A 14,205-nucleotide genomic window follows, 5' to 3' on the forward strand; every position below is an offset into this window, starting at 1 on the left:
GGTTACCCTTAGGCTGATAGTTGCAACATATGTCGCGCTACTTTAGGTATACTGTCATGTGGTTGTCACGACATATGTTGCGCTACTGGCTCAGTCTGTTTGGTCGGTTCCGATTACCTCCATTGGATGTGAAAACCTATATGACCGTTTTTGACTCACATGCGAAGCAAAAGTGAGTCTATGTACTCACCCGAGTCGTCCGTCCGTCCGTCCGTCCGGCCGGCCGTCCGGCCGTCCGGAAAACTTTAACGTTGGATATTTCTTGGACACTATTCAGTCTATCAGTACCAAATTTGGCAAGATGGTGTATGATGATAAGGCCCCAAAAAACATACATAGCATCTTGACCTTGCTTCAAGGTCAAGGTCGCAGGGGCCATAAATGTTGCCTAAAAAACAGCTATTTTTCACATTTTTCCCATTTTCTCTGAAGTTTTTGAGATTCAATACCTCACCTATATATGATATATAGGGCAAAGTGAGCCCCATCTTTTGATACCAGTTTGGTTTACCTTGCTTCAAGGTCAAGGTCACAGGAGCTCTTCAAAGTTGGATTGTATACATATTTTGAAGTGACCTTGACCCTGAACTATGGAAGATAACTGTTTCAAACTTTAAATTATGTGGGGCACATGTTATGCTTTCATCATGAGACACATTTGGTCACATATGATCAAGGTCAAGGTCACTTTGACCCTTATGAAATGTGACCAAAATAAGGTAGTGAACCACTAAAAGTGACCATATCTCATGGTAGAAAGAGCCAATAAGCACCATTGTACTTCCTATGTCTTGAATTAACAGCTTTGTGTTGCATGACCTTGGATGACCTTGACCTTGGGTCAAGGTCACATGTATTTTGGTAGGAAAAATGTGTAAAGCATGTGAGTCGTATGGGCTTTGCCCTTCTTGTTCTTTATTTTTCTCTGTTAATTCACTAGTGGCTATGTAACATGTGTTACAGAATTGCACCAGTGTAAGGGTTAAGGTACACCCCTGTAGATGTTTAGCTATGTATAGGCTATAGCTACTTAAAGTTATAAACTGATTTCATGCAAATTGAACTGTTTCAACCCATCATTAGCATGTTTAGAGATTAAATACCTGGCTTGTTTTAATTTGTAACAGGACAGAAGTCGCTCCGTGCTGTCTTTGGATGGTAACTTTGCCTTGGTCCACAAACAACGCAGCGGTAATTACCAGACACCACGTCACAAGGACGGCTTCTTTGTTAAGGATGATGAAGTCAGTGAGTTTGTCAAGCAGTGGACAGCCAACGCATCATCCAAGGATTGTTCGGTATGTTTCCAGTCTACCTCTCTAGAAGTCTTATAATTGAGAAACTGGATCAAGTACATAGTAACAAGTTTTACAAGCATTTTGAGCAGTTTGACTTTAAAATTAACACATGGATACATTAATTTTCTGTACACTGCTGCTATCAGAACTGCCAACTCTTTCAGCGTAGCTTGCTTTACTTCTTGAAAGCCAGAAAACAATTACATGCATAGTGTCCCTGTTTGTTGGGAGTCCTGGTACTCATTTCAGCTTCTCATTATGTATCACAATGTAAATATAGGTCAGGGTAGGTGATGCCGACACTGGAAAGTGCAGCCCTGAAAGTGGCGAGTAGAAACATGTAACTGGCGAATAGAAATGTTCATCTACTCACCAAATGCAAGTAAAGTTGCTGAAAGAAATTGTTGGTTTGGCTAGTAAAGTTTGCTCTCTGGCTAGTCAATTTCCAGAATCACTAGCTAAAGGCTATTGCACTAGTTTTGGGACTTTCAGGTCTGAAATGCCGTTTAAGATACTCCATAATGAACGTGTATATATATATATATATTATTATTAAGTAATATGAGACTGAGAGTGCTAAATATATGTTGTGTGCAGCTGCACACAGCTGTGCATAGTGACAAAATCTACTGCGCTCAGCTGCATACCGTGAATTTAACTGCGCATGATTTGCTAGAAAGGGGTGTCCCGCTTATGTGAAATGAGTTGCGGATGCCGTTCCTTTTTGAGATATGACTAAACGCTACATGTACTATGTATCGTCATGGAAAGTACATTAAGAAGCAAACACTGAACGCAGGACAGCTGTTAATAATCTTCTTTGGTTTTGTACTATTAGGTTCTATTTATCAAGTATAATACCTATGTTTTCAGGATTGCTCACAGTTCCAGGCTGGTGATGCTATCCGATCCAAAAACAAAACCAAAAAGCTGGATGTCACTGGTGTATTTGGTTCTGTGTGCCAACATGAATTCCCAGGCTTGATGCTCAACATGAAACAAGGGGAAATGTGAGTTTTTTGCAAAAAAGAAAGTGTGATGTGCTTATGAAGAAAAAAGCAGCTACGAAGCCGGAATGTAATGGGAGTGTTCCCGCTCCTAGATGTCTTCTTTTATGCCCTCACATTGAATTCATTAGGGCATGTCTCCTTTTCCAAGCAAGCTGCTTTAGTGAACCACCAATATGACAAGTAGGCACACACTAACACAAACATCAATAAATATACACTCAAAAATCTCTTATTCACAAATCACCTAAGAACAGTAAGCTTACAACAAGAAGAAGAAGACAACATTATCTTAAAATTTTTTAATTTTTTTTTAATTTTGAGCAATATGTTTCTTTTTTCTCTTATTTGTAGCATGGCATATCCATCTCTGCTGCTTTCAAAGTTGCCACAAAGAACCAGCGACTTGAGGGAGAAACAGCAACTGATAATGTATGATGTTGGGTGCAAGCTGCACAAGCATTTGAAAAACCGCATGAGCAACTTGGTGGAGCAGTTCCGATTCTCAGTGCCTGCCTTCCATCGTTTTGCACACAACATGCCTTGCCAGGTAAGCAAATGATATATGATATATGTATTTCATTTTATGCCTCATGAATCTTCTGAATGAATTTAAAACTCTTTGGTGAGAAAAAAAGCCTTGAGAGTTACAGAACTGTTCTGTGATGCTGGTGTTAATAATTAATTGATTGTCCCTGCTCTGCACATTTCTCTGCTCTGCACACTTTGCCTGCTCTGCGCATTTCCCTATTGTGTGTGTGTGAGTGTACTCTCACATACTTTTCCTTTTTAATGTGTCACGGACATGAAGATAAGATGCTAGAATTATGTTTTAAAATGATATCTTTGGTACATTATGAATTTTGTTTAGGTTTGTTCAAAACTATAACAGATTTAAATGTTTTTGATGTACAGTGGTATGTCTATCTAACGTCTTTGAAAATGTAACCGAAATTCGGTTATATGGAGGGAACGTAACATAGAGGATTGTTTTGTTATGTCCGGGTCTGTCAATGATCCGGAATGACATTGGTGTTTTGATTGATGCCGCCCACAAAGTAATGTTATTCTTTCCTTAAACGATTATGGTAACCTGTTTTCTATTCAATTAATTACCAACACAGTTTTCTTGCTTGTTTAATGAAGCCCCGTAACTACTCATGGGTTAAAGGTTTGAAATAGACAAACTGAGGTTGAACGAAAGCATGCGGTCCTAGCATGCACATCAATGTCGATACCACACACGATACCCAGCAACGATTTCGTTAAAAACAAAGAAAAGTGTCCCAAAGGCAAGGAACAAAGCGAATAAGAACCGCGGCAGTGTGTTGAAACTGATGTAAAATTGTAGCCAAAAGCGTCAGTTTTCACGATGAAACTTGACTCACTCATTCAAGGGACAACTGCACTACTGTGTGTCCACAGAGTTGAGTAATTTAGGACACTCCACTACTCACCTTCAAACTTCACTGACGGGATTCTGAGGATAATCTATTGTATGTCGCGTCATTCGGTCATGGATCGGGAAAAACCAAGAACAGTTCCAGATTTCAAAACCCATATTCGTCGGCCGCCATTGTTAGCTAGACCAAAAATGTTTACACACGCTTTGCATACCTACATCGCAAAATTTCATGACATCACCAGTACTTTCGATTTTGGTTCGATGTTCGGATTGCTTTCATAACGTTTCTGTAACTTTGCGTGTTTAAAAGGTAGTAGTTCCTGCACAGTTCTTTGCAAAATGAAGCAGACATCTGGTGAATGACCTTTATCTATTCAAAATAAAGTAATGACCTGAAATAGAAATGAAAAACCATGGCTTCAGCCGTTAAGGTGCCGCAGGATTTCAGCACGTGTTTGTGTCCGTAACGCTTACTCGCTCGACTGGAGATATAAGTTAGAGTAAATCAAACCCGTGATAATTTTGGGAAAAGTTGTAGTCCACGTATGGACGGCCCTATGTCGTATTAGAGAGGGGGGACGTAATATGGAGGTGAGAAATACTAAGACGAAGAAGGAGAACAAATTCGTCAGAGAAAAGTCGGTCGTAATATTGAAGGCCCTAGCTGTAAAAGAGAGGGGTGGTAAAGGGAGGTACCACTGTATATCTGTAATGATCCTGATAATACATAATTCTGCTCTAAAATCTTTGCGATAAAAATTACAAGTTCAGTGGCAGAGATGTTTGAAGCAGTTCAACTTTACATTGTTAGAACCCATTTGTTTCTGCAAGATGAAAGTTAGATTGACAAGATGGAGATGGAGCCTGAAACTGTATCCTGAATGCTTGAGACGCTCAGTCATTAGCTCTATCAGGTACACTGATCCTCCTTCTCATTTAGTCAAGTTTCTCGTGACAAACATTGGGTATTTAATGTCTTGTAATTGTTATTCCTGTTTCAGCTTACCTATGGTCAGAGGTGCACTGTTGGAGCTGGTCTCTGTGATGGTGAGGGAATGGAGCGTGTTTGGAGCTACTTGCGAAAATTTGCACCAGCTTCCAAACAGATGGCCATGGGCAGCAGAGAAGATCTGCTGAATGACGCTCTTTTTGCATACTCTAGAAAAAGCTTTTCAAGGCTAGGTTTGTGTAACTCTTAATAGTTAATGTTCATGGTATTAGTATTTGTGTTTTTATTTGTTTCCTCTGCTTTTTTTGTTGTTGTTGGTGGTGGTTTTTGATACAAAAGCACCATTAAACTGGAAGAAATTATTTGTACAGTTAAGAACAGTAACTGCAGATACCATCACAAATGTAACTAATTTCCAAGTGGAATTTTTTAATGGTCAAAGTGACAATGTCTCTTTATCATTGGGAATGGTATCAAGGCATGTGTCACATTAAATACCATTCTCTACAAAAAAGGCTATTTGACTCAAGCAATTCATAGCGCCCTGGCTTTGTTATTAGTTTTTTGTTATCAGGCTGGTTTCACTTTCAAACCAATTGCGCGGGGATTTCTGTATTTCCCAGTCATCATTCAGTACAGGCACTAGGCATTTCAAATTGTACCACCTGTGTGTGCAAATGCATGCACAAGGATCCTTCTAGTTTTACTTTCATGGGCTGAAACTCACACATAAACTCATATTTTGTGCATGAGTGGATTTTTACATATATGACTGATTTTTACCCTGCTATTCAAGCAGCCATAGGCTGATTTCAGCGGATACATTCTTGTTATTTTCTATTTCTATAACGCACCAAACTCTGACATGGATTTCAAGATCTTTTCTGTGTGTACTTGGTCTTGTGCTTATGTGTACACATAAAAGGAGTATGCATTCAAAGGTCTGCTTAATATTTGACTTGGGAGATCTGAAAAATAACAACCTTCAACCAATTAGGCGCAGTAGGGATTTGAAGCTTCTGCGTGAGAGGTCAGGGTCTTATCCACTAGGCCTCTGTGTCTGGCACACATTGAGTAACCAATGTCGGCATTACAGATCCAAAGTTTAGAGCAAATGTTCAGGGGTTGAGGAACACTTGAGAAGCTTGCACCAATACTTTTGATTGCAGCAGCCCTCATGGCAGGATTACAAAGCATGTAGGGGATATATTGTCTGATTGCATGAACAAAATGTCTTGGTGTGTTTGTTTCCATCTTATTTTTGGTTCTCTTGCCGTTTTAGTGTTGTTATTTTTGTTTTGTTTACTTTACACTTCAATGTTTGCTTATTACTTTTGTTTGCTTTGTTCTAATTGCTTAGGAAAAAAGCTGTTGAGGCAGATGGAAACTGCAGCCAGAATGAAGCAAAGGTCACAGTCTGACTTCCAGGGCATTGAGCAGGAACTGAAGGGCCACTCAGACATAGGTAGGTGCTGTCAGCTCCAATGCTTTCATTCAAAAGTAAGGTCGTTATTTGGTCTTGATGGTTATAAAAATATGTTCAGTTCTGTTAGGGTGTTCTGGCTTGATATGGGCTTTTTTCATCTGCAAACTTGTTGATAATTGACTCAGTATTGAGAAGCGTGTTGTTCTCTTGTAATTTGACTTGTCATTTTGATTCCAAGATAATTGCAAAGTAGTTTGACAATAATTTTTTTATTTTATTTATTTTGTTGTTGTTGCTTTCAGCTGGTACTTCAAAGGACTGGTTGACAGCTTTGCAAAAGGATTGTACCTCACAACCCAGCGTCAGAGGTGAGCATGTAAGAAACCATAAATAAGTGAATGGTTCAAGAACTGTTGTGGTCTTTCTGGATGATTTTTAGAAACATTGTGAATTAAAATTTAAAAGGCATTACTGCAAAGAACTTTATGTTTTATTGTAATTCAATCAAGTTTGCGTTTTAATGAAACAGATTTTGTGATTGGTCAAAATGCCCAAACTCATGAAAAATTACCGGTCATTAATTGTCGATAACCACTCGCTAAAAAATCCATTAACAACCTGCTGGCGAGGCGCATTGATACAGCCTCAACTAGTCTCGGTTAGCTTTGAGGGTCATTTTACAAGGAAATATGAAGGCCAGCGAAATACCGAGACCATTTATATGCGAAGTGATGACGTCGAATACGTGACGTAAGTTGATGCATGAATTCTTCCGGATTACGTCAGTCAATTCCAAAGATCGCTTTTGTGATGAAAAGAATGTGTTTTGAGTTTGCTGTCAAAAAACCTGTCAAAAAAGAAGGGAAAATGTATGTGAAAGAAAACAAAACAGGAGCAGAGTGATACGATAGGAATACAGAGACATATTTCTTGGGACTTGACCCTGGCAGGTAGGTGGACTGAAAGTAGTGTGTGAACAGAACGGAACCAATTCTGTCTGTTTACCATCGCATGAAAGCAGGAAAGAGATCGTCGTCAGATTGAATTACAATAACATTAACATGCTTCCATTTGAAACTTCTCAGTCTTCATCTTCATCCATCGGGCTTCAATTAGCTTTGGTCAGGCGTCAATATGACGACCTCGAAGTTTCAAATGGAAGCATGTTTGTGTGTAATTAAAGTGCCTTTTTCAGAAAAGATGTTGTGTTAATGATAAAAGGGAAATTTGTCACAGAAGAATTTGTGAAAGTTTATCAATATCTTTGCATTCTTTGTCCATTTTAGTTGATATATAAATAGAGAATACTACATAGCTTGCTGTGTCGTACCAGATTTACACGAGTTGTTTTTTTTAAATATTGAACTGCGAGTGAAAGCGAGCTGTTCACTATTTGAAAAAGCAACGAGTGTAAATCTGGTACGAAACGGCCAGCCATCTAGTATTCTGTTTATCTTGCATACTGTACTTACGTGTATTTGACTGAAAATATCCTGCAGTCGAGGCAGCTAAATTGAAGATGCTTGTTTTGCAACCTTGATCTCTTCTAAAGCCTCGTGCAGTCTATTACGTCAAAGCAAAGAAACGTCACTGTGAAAGTGTGGCGTGATGTGTTCTAAAAATTCATCGAGGGTAATTAGCGAGCGCGAATTCTTTAGTTCTATAATGACGTTTGTCTCGGTGACTTTGAAATCATAAGCAGTCGAAATACAGGTCCCTGCCAGACTTGCTTGACATGACCTCATTTTCATGATATACACACGTGTGATTTGAACGATTATTATCTCACGGGTGTCTCTCTCAGGAATGTAGGATAAAAAAAATATTTAAAAAATGTATATGTTGTCATTTGTAGGTGATGCAAAGCTGACATTGAGGGAGGAGTATGCATACACCATTGTGCAAGTTGCAGAAAAACGGTAAGTATGTAGAGACGGTGAAGGAAAAGTACAAATAAGTTTTGAAGAAAAAGATTAAAACTGAAAAAATCGTCTGGTTAAAAGCCCTTGTGTGTCAGTTTTACTGAACACCAGTGATTGACACACATTTTTGTTTAAGCTAGTCCTTTATTTCTGTGATAATAACATAGTAATGTAATTAAATACATTTAAGAACACAAAGATAAATCTACTTGTTAATTTGTTCTTTGTTGCAGAGCTGAACTGCAAACAAGTGAATCAGAGAACACAAAAGAGAAACTTTCTGCAGACATTGAAAGGTGGGTCGAATGTGTTGCAAACCTTTTTTAACAATTTTTTTTTAGGGTTCAAGGCATTTTTAGAACTTGTATTGACACGGACAGTGGGCTAGTGGATAAGATGTCTACCCCCCAAGTAGAAGGTCTTGGGTTCGACAAAGTATGTACAGACCTGCTAGTGCCTTATACCCCTTCGTGTGTACACACAAGCACAACACCAAGGGCGCATTGAAAAGATCATATAACCTATGTCGGAGTTGTGTGGATTATAGAAACGTGAAACTTCCAGCATGCATCCCCTGAAAGAGGCGTATGGCTGCCTAAATGGCATACAGGGAAAGGCCCACGCATGCAAAAAAAAAAAACCAAGTGTTTCAGCACATGAATTCAGAAGAAGAAGAATCTTTTATTGTAACTAATATACCCAACCAACCACCCAACCCCTTCTTTCAAACTTGAAACAAAATCAAAATTTGTAGGTTCATTTTGTGATTACGGTGATTTGTGAATAAGAGATTTTTGGCTCACGAAGTGTAGCCTATGCGATCGTAACTTTGTCTGTCTGTGCGTTTGTGCGTGCGTGCGTGTGTGTGTGTGTGTGTGTGTATGTCTGTGGTAGAAACTTTAACATTTCCGAGTCTATGTGTGAGTGGTTATCCAAGACTATGGATAAAGCTCGCATAAGATTACGTCACGGTCAAAAGTGTTTGACGTCAATTAATGCATCATGACGGCATGCCTCCCTGTAGTCTTTCTCTCTCGCGTGGTGTGTGTGGTCTCGGTCATTGTTATTTTGAGCGGGCCGAGACTATTTGGCAGTCGTGTCCCTGTAAGTAGGCTACATGCAGACACAGACAGATCTAGATCAAGTGTCTCTCTTTCTTGCACAGTGTCACCTAAGCTTACTGTGTGTGTGGGTGTGTATGTGTGACGGACTGATTGAGTTTGTGTTACTGTTTGTCTATTTCTTACGTGAGCCTTGAAGGCTTCGCCTCTTGTTGAATGTATATTTATTGATGTTTGTGTTAGAGTGTGCCTTTTTGTCATATTGGTGGTTCATTAGAGCAGCTTGCTTGGAAAAGGAGACATGCCCTAATGAATTCACTGTGAGGGCATAAAAGAAGACATCTAGGAGCGGGGACAACCCATTACATTCTGGCTTCGTAGCTGCTTTTCTTTCATAAGCACATCACATTTTCTTTTTAGCCTGTTGTGTGGCTCACTTAATTTGTGCCTAATTTTGTTTCAGGCTTCTCATTCAGGCACATAAGCTTCAGAGACGCTGCAGACTGGACAGACCACTGGATGCAAAAGATGCCAGCACTAAGAATGCAGCAGTGGAAGCCAAGGCAAAATTTGTGCGCACCAGCCTTTCCACTGCACTGACTTTGTCAAAAGAGAGGCAGTTCTTGAACCACCTCCGTGCAAAATATGCAGGTGATTTGTAAATGTCTTGTCTGGGGGAAAAAGACAGTTGACTGTGTCTAACAGATAATCAGGGATCGCGCTAGCTTTTTAAAAAACGCGTAAGTCATACGCAACGAAACGAAAAAAACGCGTCACGGACCAATATTTTTGCGTACTACGAAAACACGTACAGACACAAACAAAACACGCACGAAAGACTTAAAGACACTCCTTACCTAAATACGGCGAGTTTTCCTGTCGAACTCCGCGCACGCCTGTCGAATAACACCCCTGCTGTCTCCAACCTTCGGGCCTTGCGAGTTTGTTTCCCGCTCTAATACGACTAGACACACTTTCCGCCTTTTGGAAGCGCGAGATGGGAGAGCAGCTAATGTCTGTTTCATTATCCGACAAGACATTATCTGGAAATACCCTCGTTACGTTCGTTTGCGATACTTCGATGCAAAAAGAAACGGACTTTAGTTTTGACGCGCAGATTTCATGTGTGTCGTCACTTCTCGAGCCCTATAGTCAGTTTCAGGATCGGGTGATTATTAAGTCAGAGCAAAAGCGCTGCGTGAAGACAAGAAAAAGTTACAATATTTTTGCGTATGGCTTACGCGGCGCGGCGAAAAAAACGCGTCAGCGACTTTTAAAATGCGTCAAATACGCAAAAATCGTGCGTAAACGCGATCCCTGGATAATGCAGACTATATTTATTTTATATAAGATAAACTTTTGTTTGGCAAACTAGGGGTTGCTGGTACTGGTAGCAGCACTCAGGCAAAACTGTACTTTTTGAGACTGTGAGATTAAAGTATCTCTTGTGTTCCCATTGTTATTCACGTAGCAAAATCACTTGAAGGCCTATCTAAAAGATTTGATGAGTGTTAACACATTTCTGCACTAATGAAAACAAATTGATTAGCAAGATTAACGATTGAAGTTATGTGCCTGTAAAGATCAAATTGGATCTCAAATGGCAATGACGCTTTTAAGTTTAATTTATCTTTGTTATGCGTTTTTTCCTCTTAATTTAATTTGAGAGCAAAATTGTTCCCATGATGGCATAAATAATTTTCAAAAGATATATAAGTTCAAATATTTGCTCTGGTCTGATGCAAATATATTTTCTTTGTAATAAAAAAAAAAGTAGGTTTTTTTTTTAGAAGTTTGCTCCAGTGTCCGCAGTTATTTATTTTATACAACTCGTAGACAAGCTTTATCTCACAGCTAGCACTCTTTGTTACGTTTGTGTGTGTGATCTAACAGATGGACAGTCGGTGGCCTCCAGGATTGGCAAGCAGCTGAAGATCAACAGCCAAAACTTGGCCAAAGCTTCGGACAACTTGGCGAGTTATGGCTGTGAGGTGAGCAGCAAGGACCTGAAGGACCTGGACCACCCTGTGTATGTCCAGCTCCAGGCATCAGGACTCAACCACCTGCAACAGAAGGCAGCCCTGGCCTATGCTGACTTTGAACGTGCATGTGAGGGGGAGGAAGCAACCAAAAAGGATATGGGCCTTTTTTTAACATGTTTAGCGAAAAAGGAAAAGAAGCTGGACATGCTCATCTGTGACGTTCCGTTAAGTTCCGACCAGTACGGGGAACTTCACATTTTGTGTGCTCGGAGAATTGCACTCGAGCAACTCCATGAAACTTGTGCAACGGACTTTGCCAAGCACATTGCCATTAACAGTTGGGTTTATTCCAAAAGCCATCTGCTTGAGACGCTTTCAGCAAGTTCACTAGAACCAACATTTGACCTCCAAGAATGTGATTTGGTAGAATGTGACGAGGTGGAGGATTCCAGTGATGATGACATGTGAAGAAAGACCAGGCAACTGACAACAGTGTTGGCTAACTTGAAATGTCAATAGGTCATAGTGTTATGCAGTGTTCATCTTTATAGTTGGGTAGAAGCAGACATTGTTTGCCATTGTCATTTCAATAGCGCTATTTCTCATGATGAACTGAACATGCAAAGGGTACATTACCATTAAACGCTAATTGCTACTTCTGAGTAAATGGATTCATAACCTTGGTGGGTGCTTACAAGGTCCTTGATATGCTGTTTTTGCAAGGAGTATAATCTGCACATACTGTACACGGTAATCAGAACTATTCTTAGGGGGTAATTTACAGTGCATTTGTGACTACAAAGTTTATGCTTTGAACTAGACTTTCTTCTGTTAATTGAGTTAATCTTTGGGGCATGCATATTTTTTGTTTTTGTTGTGTGGGTGGTATTGATGTTATTTACATATTGACATACTCACTGGAATCCTCCTCCTCCTCACAGTCTACCAAATCAAATTCTTGGAGGTCCAATGTTTGTTCTAGTGAACCACTAAGTTGCATAAATATTTGTAAGTTTGCGGACAATACAACTCTTAATTTGGATGGGAGTAAGGAATCGTTTGTTGAATGTGTTAAAACTTACTAGAGATCTTTTTGAATTCTCTGGATTAAAGATAAATAATGAAAAAACTCAAATTGTCTGGATCGGAAGAAAGTAAAATTCATAAGAAAGATATATGAGGGACGTGAACTGGGATTGTTAAAGTATTGGGAGTCGATTTTTCAACAAACACCAACAACATTTTGGAAATTAATTACAATAAAAAGAGATTAAAATAGTTTTGAATGATTGATGCCGAAGACAGTTAACTCCATTCGTTAAAATTATAATTTTGAAAACCATGGTCTTGTCCAAATTGGATTATTTATTAACTGTACCATTGCCAGACCTATCCGAAGCTTTTTTACGAGAAGTTAATGCAGCCTTTTGTTCCTTCCTGTGGAATGGTAAATGTGCAAAGATTCGGGGAAATGTCGTCTGCAGACCTTATTGCCATGATGGTTTAAATATGTATGACATTTATACTTCTGTGGCATGAGTAAAGATAAATTGGATTCGCAGGTTCAAGATGTTGGAATTTCATGTAAAAAGTAGTTTAATTTTTATATGACACCTGGATTGAAAGATATTTAAAGTTGGTGCTGGGTATGGAAATGTGTTACTGAAGCATTATAATAAATGCTGTTCCTTATTTAAGGTAATTGATACCAATGATTGTGTTTCCGAATGTATACATTACAATGTGAACATCACACGAGATCAGGGACTATTGTAAATAAGGCATTGATTGAAAATGATGCACTGTTTGTTCATCAGTTGTTACATTTCAATGGAGATTTGTTACTTTTGAAGTCAAAATTTTTATTTTATTTTATGGAAGTGTGCTTCAGTCCTTAAGAAAATATGAGAGAAAAGTGAAAATTGATTCGTTAAAAGGTTTTCAGATTTGGGATAATAAACCTTGGCAGATTATTTGTAGAGGCAAACAGACCATTAAAGGAGTTTTTTTGAAAATAAAATTTGATAATAACCCTGCTGGCATGACTAGATGAAACATATATTTTTTGCAACATGAACTGGAAACAGATTCATGATATGTGTTTTAAAACAACTTAGGACACACAGTAAAAATGGTTCAAGACCAGATTGCTTCGTGGCATTCTTGATGTTGCCAGCCGGTTATTTGTTCAAAAGATTTTTGACGGTCCACTTATGTCTTTTGTATAAATGGAAATGAAATAATATCCCATATATTTTGGTATTGCCGGCTTGGTCAAACATTTCGGACTGAATTGGAAGATTTGTTAAATAAAAGTTTTATATACAGTCCAAATGTTCTTTTTACATTTGACTTTGCAGACCTTATCAATTTGCCCAGATTTTGTTGTTGTTGATTTTTTTTGAAAGTCACCATGTGACTCTTCAATACAAAATGTCTTACCACATGTTTGATTTGCCTCATATCTGTGTGTGTGGGTGCGTGTGTATGTGTGTGTGTATGTTCATTAAAAACTGGAATCGGACATGAACCTAGACAGATGATTAATGATTACACTCAAAGTACAACACTTCATACATTTACATTAACCCTGCAACCAAAGAACAAAAAAGACAGTGTTTCAGAGCAGGTAGTTGACATGACATTTTTAGTGTTTTAGTGTTGCAAGGAAAGTTTAGAATTCCAGGAGGCGATTCACCTTGCATTCAGTTGGCTCCTAGTGCGTATAGGACTCAGGGACCGCACTTCAGTTTGGGAGCCCTGTAATTGTACCACGGACACGAATAGAGACCCCACCTCCTCCCCATTACTCTACCCTCGCCTCCTTAACCCCATCCAATGTAATTTGTGATTCGACAAAATTTTGAGGACGTTTTTGTCATTTAAATAATAATAATGCATGATATGTATAAAGTGCATGTGTCCAGGGTTTAATCCTACTCAAAGCGCTGTACAGTCATTGGAAAAATACAACATAACATTATTTACAGTGCAGTCACACGACATATCAATGAATAACACAATACAGCACTATAAAACATCACACGCACGGAAACACATCATGTACACGCACTATAAAATACACATTGCACAATCAAAAACATTCGCGGCACTCACGCAGTGAAGAACTATGTACAGTTCATTGAGTCAAAATT

At 38.9% G+C, this 14,205-nt stretch overlaps 1 protein-coding gene across 1 annotated transcript in view; it reads left to right on the forward strand.

Moving 5' to 3' along the window:
- Positions 1 to 13,500, forward strand: part of LOC138964320 (uncharacterized) — a 19,288-nt gene extending 5,788 nt beyond the window's left edge. The window contains exons 5-14 of the mRNA XM_070336235.1: positions 1,128 to 1,298; positions 2,172 to 2,308; positions 2,660 to 2,855; positions 4,712 to 4,892; positions 6,020 to 6,124; positions 6,388 to 6,453; positions 7,941 to 8,004; positions 8,241 to 8,303; positions 9,532 to 9,719; positions 10,962 to 13,500. Of these exons, the coding sequence (XP_070192336.1) occupies positions 1,128 to 1,298; positions 2,172 to 2,308; positions 2,660 to 2,855; positions 4,712 to 4,892; positions 6,020 to 6,124; positions 6,388 to 6,453; positions 7,941 to 8,004; positions 8,241 to 8,303; positions 9,532 to 9,719; positions 10,962 to 11,518 (1,728 nt within the window). The 3' untranslated portion in view covers positions 11,519 to 13,500. The remainder of the gene's footprint in view (positions 1 to 1,127; positions 1,299 to 2,171; positions 2,309 to 2,659; positions 2,856 to 4,711; positions 4,893 to 6,019; positions 6,125 to 6,387; positions 6,454 to 7,940; positions 8,005 to 8,240; positions 8,304 to 9,531; positions 9,720 to 10,961) is intronic.
- The last annotated feature ends 705 nt before the right edge of the window (positions 13,501 to 14,205 follow it).

This window comes from Littorina saxatilis, linkage group LG4 (genome assembly GCF_037325665.1).
Source record: "Littorina saxatilis isolate snail1 linkage group LG4, US_GU_Lsax_2.0, whole genome shotgun sequence".
Taxonomy (NCBI): domain Eukaryota; kingdom Metazoa; phylum Mollusca; class Gastropoda; order Littorinimorpha; family Littorinidae; genus Littorina; species Littorina saxatilis.